Source organism: Syzygium oleosum, unplaced genomic scaffold, assembly GCF_021117445.2.
Source record: "Syzygium oleosum isolate NSW1041296 unplaced genomic scaffold, Sole_v2.1 Sole_v2.01, whole genome shotgun sequence".
NCBI classification, from domain to species: Eukaryota; Viridiplantae; Streptophyta; class Magnoliopsida; order Myrtales; family Myrtaceae; genus Syzygium; species Syzygium oleosum.
In genome coordinates this window covers 4,235,682-4,244,787 of record NW_026607485.1, presented here as the reverse complement: position 1 = coordinate 4,244,787, position 9,106 = coordinate 4,235,682, and the positions used below count along the sequence as shown (strand labels likewise).

Below are 9,106 nucleotides of genomic sequence, written 5' to 3'. Positions count from 1 at the left end.
CAAGTTTGAATCGAAATTACATAACTAGTTAAGCCAGTCACCATCTTTGAATTGATCGATACGAACGAAGTCGTACAAATTGGGGACCGAAGAAGCGTCGCCTCCTTTTCTCTTCCCTTCTTCCAGATTTTTCTCCTTCTAGTAGTCGCCACCTCCAGATTTTTCTTAAGAAAAATCAGCCCAACTTGCTAAAAATTAAGTAGATTCCTCTAACTTGCCAACTTGCCTGAATGAGGGGACTCCATCAACTTAGGAGTAGTATAAAGAGGCAGCTCCTGCTTGCCAATTGTGTGTGTGGAGAAACGTAGAGAGAAGATAGTGAAGTAGAGAAAATATATGAGAGCATTACATGAGAGTGAGCCCCCAATGTTAAAAAGAGTGAGGTGAGTGTGGGAGTGGCATGGAACTTGTGGGTGAGTGAGTGAGTATAAAATAAGAGTGTATTTGTATTTGTACTAAATATTTCATAAATAGAGAAGGTATTTTTCAATTGTTATTTGAGGAATGGCATGTACAGGCTCCCTCAACAAGTGGTATCAGAGTAGGCGGTCAAGGACCATGAACCCAGCTATTGGGCATTGTTGTACGCAAAGACAGTGGTTCGAGACCATTGTATGGGAGCAGGCACTTAGGGACAAGACTACGCCAGAGTTTCGTCAGTGCACATTTAGGGACTATAATTGATTGGTTTAGGACCAAGCTTACTTGATATATTGCAAGTAGTACAACCAAGTCACGATGGCGGATATTTTAACAGCGTCCAAAAACTCAACAACTCCAATTGTAATAATTGGAGTACGTGCCTGAATTTTTATTTGCTTGGTCAAGATTTGCGGGATATTGTTGGCGGTTGCGACACCTCACCCCCCACAGATGATGGGGAGTTGAGGAAGTGGAAGATAAAAGCTTATTAGGCTCTCTATGTTCTTGGCGTTATTGTAGAAGATGATTTGTTACAACACACCAAGAGGGCAAAGACCCTAAAGGGGGAGTGGGATAACTTGGGGGTATTGTTTGCAAGGACAAACAATGCGAAGCTACAGTGGCTAGAGAACGAGCTACAGCCGGTGTCAAAACAAGTCATGATGATGAGTCAATATTTCTCCAAAGTTAAATCCCTCCGAAGATATTTCAAAATTAGATCTTCAAAATGCCATCTTTGAGACTAGAATGAGAAGAATTATCATTCACAAGTTACATGTATCTCCTGTTGCACCAATTGCTGTCAAGCTTGATGGCAAAAATTATGGCGTGTGGTCCTAGGTTGTTGAGATGTATGTCTCGGGCAAAGACAAACTGGGCTATTTGAATAGTGATTCTCCTGAGCCCCCTCCTACTGATCCGTTTTTTAGACAATGGAAGACTGATGATTCTACGGTGAAAGGTTGGCTTATCAATTCTATAGACCCAGCCTTGATACCAAACTTTATTCGGTTTCCTACTGCCAGAGCCATATGGGATGCTGTGGCAACGACCTTTTTTTATGGATCTGACACCTCCCAAATCTATGATATTAAGAGGCAGGTTTCTCAATTGAAGCAAGGCGGTGGACCCATCGAGAAATATTACAATGATCTTCAAGGGCTCTGGCATGAGATTGATTTCCGCCGTCCTAATCCTATGCAATGTCCGACCGATATTCTGAGGTACAATGCCATTGTCCATGAAGATCGAGTTTATACTTTTTTGGATGGTCTTGATGACCGCCTGGATAATGTTCGTGCTGATGTTATGAAGATGGATCCATTTCCCACTATTGAGCAAGCTTATGCTCGAGTCAGGCGAGAGGATATGCGCCAATCTATCATGCTCTCTACTCCTGTCGAGGTCACCTCTGGTTCTGCCATGGTGTCACAGCGGGGCAAGGGTGATCAGTTAGTGCTCTCTGCCCGGGGACCTCGCCCTAAACCTGGTATGCCAATTCAATCCGAGGGATGCTCTCACTGTGGGAATCCTAAACATATAGCAGCATCTTGTTTTAAACTGCATGGTTATCCGAACTGGTGGGATGATTTTCAGACCAAGAAAAAGAAACCAGGCTCCCAAAAGGGGCGGAATGGAGGGCAAGCCTCCTTAGTGACTAACGGCTTGTCATTAATTCCCATGGAGCCTGAATCTGCTGATGCCGAATCTCTTGAAGGTAATTGTGGGTTTGTCTTTGCTAATGGACATGGTGATGGTCATCATAGATGGATAATTGATTCTGGCGCTACAGATCATATGACTCCGGAATCTGGTGACCTTCTTACATCTACTACACCATGTCGAGATCATATTTACAATGTTAATGGACATAGCTTTCCTGTGACGGCTGCTAGGCATGTGTCTGTCACGCCTTCTCTCTCTCTATCTCATACCTTGCTTGTTCCTTCATTGTCTAATCGTCTGTTATCAGTTGGACAGCTTACTAGTGAGTTGAACTGTGTTGTGCTTATGTACCCTGATTTTTGCCTGTTTCAGGACATTCTCACGAAGGAGATAATTGGGCGTGATACTAAGAGGGAGGGGCTGTATTTCATGGATGAAATTACTTATGGATGGACCTATCATTCTCGTGGACAGTTAGCTCAAGAGAAGGAACTTTGGTTATGGCACCGTCGGCTAGGTCACCCATCCTTTGGGTATTTACGGCATTTGTTTCCCAAGTTATTTCATGGCCTATCGAACTCTAGTTTTCAGTGTGATACATGTATTTTGGCAAAGAGCCATCACACTTGTTTTCCTCCCAGTTTGAATATAAGTTCTACTCCTTTTTCCTTAATTCATTCTGATGTATGGGGTGCGTCTCCTATTACTACTGTATCTGGGTTTCAATGGTTTATCATCTTTGTTGATGATTGCACACGTATGACTTGGCTATATTTGATGAAACATAAGAATGAGGCTGAAACTATATTTCAGACTTTCCACCGTATGATTCAGACTCAGTTTGGGGCCAAACTTCAGGTTCTTAGGTCTGATAATGGTGGCGAATACTTAAGTAAACCTCTTGCAGCTTATTTTCAATAACATGGTTTGATACATGAAACTTCTTGCCCTCAAACTCCTCAGCAGAATGGTGTTGTTGAGCGCAAGAATCGCCATCTTCTTGAAACCACTCGAGCACTCTTGGAGGGTAGCTATGTTCCCCATCGTTTTTGGGATTCTGCCGTAGTCACAGCTGCTTATTTGTTGAATCACATGCCTTCCCGCATTCTGAGCTATCGCACGCCAATGCAAGCACTTGCTGCCCATGTGTCTCTTCCTTCGGTTCTTACATTGCCTCCTAAGGTGTTTGGGTGTGTCGCTTATGTCCATCTTCACAAAAATCAACGGACCAAATTTGACCCTTGTGCAGTCAAATGGGTGTTTCTTGGTTATGGCCCTTCTCAGAAAGGGTATCGGTGTTATGATCTTGCCGGGAAGCACACGTATGTCACCATGGATGTAACATTTATCGAGACGGAGGCTTATTTTCCTTCCCCCCAGTGTCCTGTTCAGGGGGAGACTAGTTGTAGAATCAGACATTGGTGGGAGGTAGGAATGGCAGGAGCGATGGATGGGTGCGCACGGCCACGTGATTCTGAGGCTGAAGAATTTGAGCTACTGCCGCATGATTCTGAGGCTGCACGACCAGATAACACTGAATTACGGCATAGGTCCGAACAGGTGTCAACAGATGCATAGCTGCAACAGCTGCAACAGGCCTCCTTGTCTTCGCCCTCTTCGCCCTCTTTAGTACCACTCCAAGCTCCTGAGAATGTACTTGAGGTAAGTACTTCTACTGTACTTGATTCTTTTGAAGATACTGATGTGCTTACTGGTTATAAGCTACCCGATAGGCATAATAGGGGTAAACCACCGAATCGATATTCTCCAGATGTAGAGGATTGCCGATCTCGATACCCTATTGCAGACTATGTGTCTGCCAAGAGGCTGTCCACACCACTACAAGCCTTCGTGTTTACGATTTCCTCAGTTCAAGTTCCAAACAGGGTTGAAGAAGCCATGAAGGATCCGAAATGGCTTCAAGCGATGGAGGCAGAGATGGAGACGTTGGAGAAAAATCGAACTTGGAAACTTGTGGAACTACCAAAGGATAAAAAGCCTGTTGGATGTAGGTGGGTGTTCACAGTCAAACATAAGGCAGACGGCACTATTGAGAGGTATAAGGCGTGACTGGTAGCTAAAGGGTATACACAGATTTATGGGATGGATTATCAGGAAACATTCTCTCCAGTTGCAAAGTTACACACTATAAGAGTGTTGTTATCTCTGGCTACAAACTTGGACTGGCCTTTGTATCAATTTGATGTGAAGAATGCATTTCTTCATGGAGATTTAGAGGAGGAGATCTATATGGAGCTTCCACCTGTATACAGATGTGCAGATAAGCCGAACATGGTCTGTAAGCTGGAAAGATCATTGTATGGGTTGAAGCAGTTCCCAAGTGCATGGTTTGGTCGCTTTAGCTCAGCTATGAAAGGGTATGGATACTCCAAAAGTAACTCAGATCATACTTTGTTCTTAAAAGGTGCTCAAGGAAGAATGACAGCTCTTATCATATATGTAGACGACATGATTATTACAGGCAATGATAGTGCAGAGATTATGAGACTGCAGGAATTATTATCTAGGGAGTTTGAGATGAAGAACTTGGGAGGTCTGAAATATTTCCTGGGAATCGAGGTTGCTAGGTTGAAGGAAGGGATTTACTTGTCTCAGCGGAAGTATGTTCTTGATCTTTTGACCGAAGTTGGCATGCTAGATTGCAAGCCTGCAGACACTCCTATGGTACAAAACTGTAAGCTTGGAGAGTACCCTGATCAGATGCCTACTAATAAAGAGAAATACCAAAGGTTAGTAGGTCGATTGATTTACTTATCACATACACGTCCTGATATTGCTCATGCAGTAAGTGTGGTGAGTTAGTTCATGCATGCACCTAGTGAGGATCATATGAGTCTTTGTGTGGCGCATCATTCGATATTTGAAGTCGGCCCCAGGAAAGGGTTGCTATTTGCAAAGAATGGCCACCTTGAAATAGAAGGTTACACAGATGCAGATTGGGCTGGAAGTGTGACAGACAGGAGGTCTACATCAGTGTACCTTACATTTGTGGGAGGCAACCTTGTTACATGGAGAAGTAAGAAACAAAAGGTTGTAGCTCGGTCTAGTGCAGAAGCTGAATTCAGAGGTGTAGCAAAGGGGTTATGCGAACTTCTACGGCTTCGGAAGCTGCTAACTAAGCTTGGGTATCCACCAGGTTTGGAAATCAAATTGTTTTGTGATAATAAAGCAGCCATAAACATTGCTCATAATCCAGTTCAGCATGATAGAACCAAACATGTGCAGATTGATAGACATTTCATCAAAGAGAATTTGGAGGCAAAAGTGATCCAGTTACCATTTGTCAAGTCTGAAGACCAGTTAGCTGATATATTGACAAAGGCTCTGTCAAGTAGAGAATTTCATTGCTCACTTATCAAGTTAGGTATCAAAGACATCTTTGCACCTACTTGAGGGGGAGTGTGGTCGTGAGCTATTTTAGCCTATTTGTTAGGCATTTTTATAGATTTCTTCCTAGTATAGAATCATTCCTATTGTATATCTCCTAATTAGGGTTGTCATATGTCCTATATATATAACAGGATTGAGCATTGTAAATGTACAAAAAAAAATATTCATTGAATACAGAAAGGAGAGTCTTTTTCTACAAATTTTTCCCCTATACGTCTAAGTTGACTTTATGAAAGAAAAATCTGAGCCATTAAATATAGTCAGAGAATTTTAGGAAAAAATAGAGCAAGAAATAGGCAAAGAGATACGGTGCATTCACACTGATAATGGGGGAGAATACACATCATATGAATTTACAAAATATCTAGAAATGAGTAAAAATACATCGACAATACACTTGTACAAGCACGCCACAACAAAACAGTGTTGTCGAAAGAAAGAATTGGCATTTGGCAGAAATTTGCAGGGGCATGCTGCCTCCAAAGAATGTTCCACCTAGAATTTAGGCAAAATGTAAGAAGACAGCAACGCATGTGATCAACAGATTACCTCAAGCAAGGCTTGGCTTTATGTCACCATATGAAAAGCTATGCAATCACAAGCCCGTGATAAGTCATTTCAAAGTATTTAGATGTTTATGTTATGTAAGCGTGCTTGATTATCTATGTAGCAAGTTCGATAAGAAGGTAGTTTGCCGCATATTTTTTGGGCTACAGTGATCAAGGGAAAGGATAGAAGTGTTGTGATCCTACAACAGGGTGGTGTTACACTTCTAGAAATGTGGTGCTCAACAAAGCCTCATCTTTGTTAGTCATCACAAGCCATTGAACTACAAAATTCAAAACAATTAAAGAAGAAGTTCATGAAAGAATGGAAGAAAATGATGAGCTTAATAAGGATTAGCCCATTGAAGAAGTAAATAAACCCGTTGATGGAAGAGAAGAAGTTGGAGCACAGTAGACCAAAAAATCAAAGAGCCCGTGGAAAATTGGTGTATGTCAGAAGAGCATAAGAGCTTCAACCAAGCCATATAGAAGAACCTGAAGAACGAGCACCTCAGCTCAAGAGATCAACAAGATAGAGGAAACCAAACCCCAAATATGCAAATGCGGCATTGACCGAGGATGTCGGAATATTACATATGGGAGTAGAATGGAGGAAGGCAATGGAAGAAGAGATCCAAGCACCAAAGCGGAATGAGACATAGGATTTGGTACCAAAACCTAAAGAGCTATGTCCAATATCTTTGCAAAGGGGTTTACAAACTTAAAACTTGACCAAATGAGTTGATAGAAAGATATAACGCACGATTCATTACTCAAGGATTATCTCATAAGTATGGCCTAGATTATGAAGAGACCTTTAGCACAATCGCAAAGGTTAAGACCGTTCGAGTCTTACTAGCACTTATAGCAAGCAAGTCATGAAAACTGTGGTGAATGGATGTGAAGAATGCCTTCTTACGTGAAGAGCTAGATCGAGATATAAACACGAAGCAGCTAGATGGTTTCAAGAGTAAGATTCATCGGGATTACGTTTGCAAGTTAAAGAAAGCGATGCATGGCTTAAAACAAGCCGGAGAGCATGGTAAGGGAAGATTGCAGAATTCTTGGTGCAAAGTAGCTCAGTTGTTGTAGCAGACTCACGCTCATTTGTAAAGGTAGAAGATGGAAAGTTTGCAATAGTATTAATATGCGTTGATGATCTAATCATCACTAGAGATGACGAAAAGGAGATATGTCGAATCAAAGCCAATCTCTTAGTACGGTTTCGAATGAAAGAGCTTTGAGAACTAAAACGTTTTCTAGGATTTGCAAGCAGAGCAAGGTAGGATTTATCCCAATGTCAACATAAGTATGCACGAGATCTCCTAGAAAAGTTTGGGATGCTTGATTGCAAGCTTGTATCCACTCCAATGGATGGAAATATAAAGTTGTGTGTAGACGAAGAACGAGAACTAGAACATTCAACCATGTATATGTTGAGGTTGTCCCACAACGGTTGTGGAAGGGACTGGTGGTCAGTTTATAAGTGTGAGAGAAAGTCTTACCCTTTAAGCTAACTTTTGAGGTGAGAGAGGCCTAAAACCATCCGACACTAATATCAGAGCATAGGTTACCGACAAATCTAGACCAAACAGTCACACGAGAGAGTTACAGGTTGTTTACGGCTCTGACCCAAGCCCGATGTGTGAGGGGGAGATTTTTTAGGTTGTCCCATATTAGTTATGAAATGGGCTGGTAGTTAGTTTATAAGTGTGAGAGAAAGCCTCACCCTTGAGCTAGCTTTTGAGGTGAGAGAGGCTCTAAATCACCTAATAATATAGGCAATTAGTAAGTAGTCTTATTTACCTAACCATAACAGGACCTGATATTACCTTTGCAATGGGAGTAGTAAGTCAGGTCGTGGAGAAACCACGAAGTCCTCACTTGGATGCAGTCACACGCATACTAAGGTATGTAAAGGGCTTTTGAATAAGAAATAAGCATCTGTGAGGTAACAGGGCATTGCGATGCTGACTTTGTTGGAGATCATGACACAAGGCGACCAACTACCGATACAAGTTTAGTCTCAGGTTGATATTAGTGTCATGATGCAATAAAAGACAACAAACTATGTCACTGTCTACAACAGAAGCGGAGTATAGCAGCAGCAAGGGCATCTCAAGAGAGTACGTGGCTAGTAATATTAATGGAGGATCTTCATCAACTGATAGACTAGTCAACACGACTATATTGTGACAATCTATCAGCCATAAGTTTTGCGAAAAATCCTATGTTCCATGCAAGGACTAAGCATATAAAAGTACACTATCATTTTTTGCAAGAAAAAGTATTACTGGACGAAATAAAGATGGCGTATGCCTAGACAAATGATCAAGTTGCAAACAAAGGACTTGAAGTTGCAAAGTTTGGAGAGTTTCGAGGGCAACTTGGTATGGTCACAATATCTGTGCTAAGAGAGCAATTTGGTGAGGGGGAGTATTGAAGAGGCACCGCCTCTCTCTCTTCCTTTATGGCAGATTTTTCTTCTTCTCTCTAGATTTTTCTCCTTAGAGCAGCCGCCAACTCCGGATTTTTCTCCTCATAGCAGCCCGACTCCAAAGTTTTCTAAAGGAGACTCCACCGACTTGCCAACTTGCCTAAATGAGGAGACTCCACCGACTTAAGGAGTAGTATAAATAGGCAGCTCTTCCTTGCCAATTATGCGAGTAGAGAAACGTAGAGAATAAACGTAGAGTAGAGAAAATATATGAGAGCATTATAGTAGGGTGGGTCTCCATTTGTCAAAAGAGCGAGGTGTATGTGGGAGTGACATGAGGAGCTTGTGGGTGAGTGAGCGAGTATAAACCAAGTGTGTGTATTTGCATTTGTGCTAAGTATTTTATAAATAGAGAAGGTATTTACCAACTGCTATTTTAAGGAATAGCAAGTAGAGGGTTCCCTCAACAGCGACTTGATCTTCCTCTCTTTCTCCTCCCTCGGACCGTCCCAACAGATAAACCATAGGTGTATAGAATGTGAAAAGAAGGGACCATAGCCTATTCATAATATGTAGTCTAATAAATTCATCTATCATAGATCACTGTTAATATACTAGCCTACAT

At 41.9% G+C, this 9,106-nt stretch overlaps 1 protein-coding gene across 1 annotated transcript; it reads left to right on the top strand.

The window, feature by feature from the left end:
* Positions 1–400: 400 nt before the first annotated feature.
* On the top strand, positions 401–4,158 carry LOC130138180 (uncharacterized). Its single transcript, XM_056311417.1, has 5 exons — positions 401–413; positions 518–655; positions 943–1,007; positions 1,264–2,605; positions 3,785–4,158. The coding sequence occupies exons 1-5, from the start codon at positions 401–403 to the stop codon at positions 4,156–4,158; spliced, it is 1,932 nt and encodes a 643-aa protein (XP_056167392.1).
* Positions 4,159–9,106: the final 4,948 nt, after the last annotated feature.

Excerpts from the sequence above, each read along its gene's own strand:
- LOC130138180 (XM_056311417.1), top strand. Across the intron at positions 656-942 it reads CAAGACTACGCCAGAGTTTC|AAGATGATTTGTTACAACAC; the intron begins GTCAGTGCACAT and ends GCGTTATTGTAG. Across the intron at positions 2,606-3,784 it reads GTTATGGCACCGTCGGCTAG|ATACTGATGTGCTTACTGGT; the intron begins GTCACCCATCCT and ends ATTCTTTTGAAG.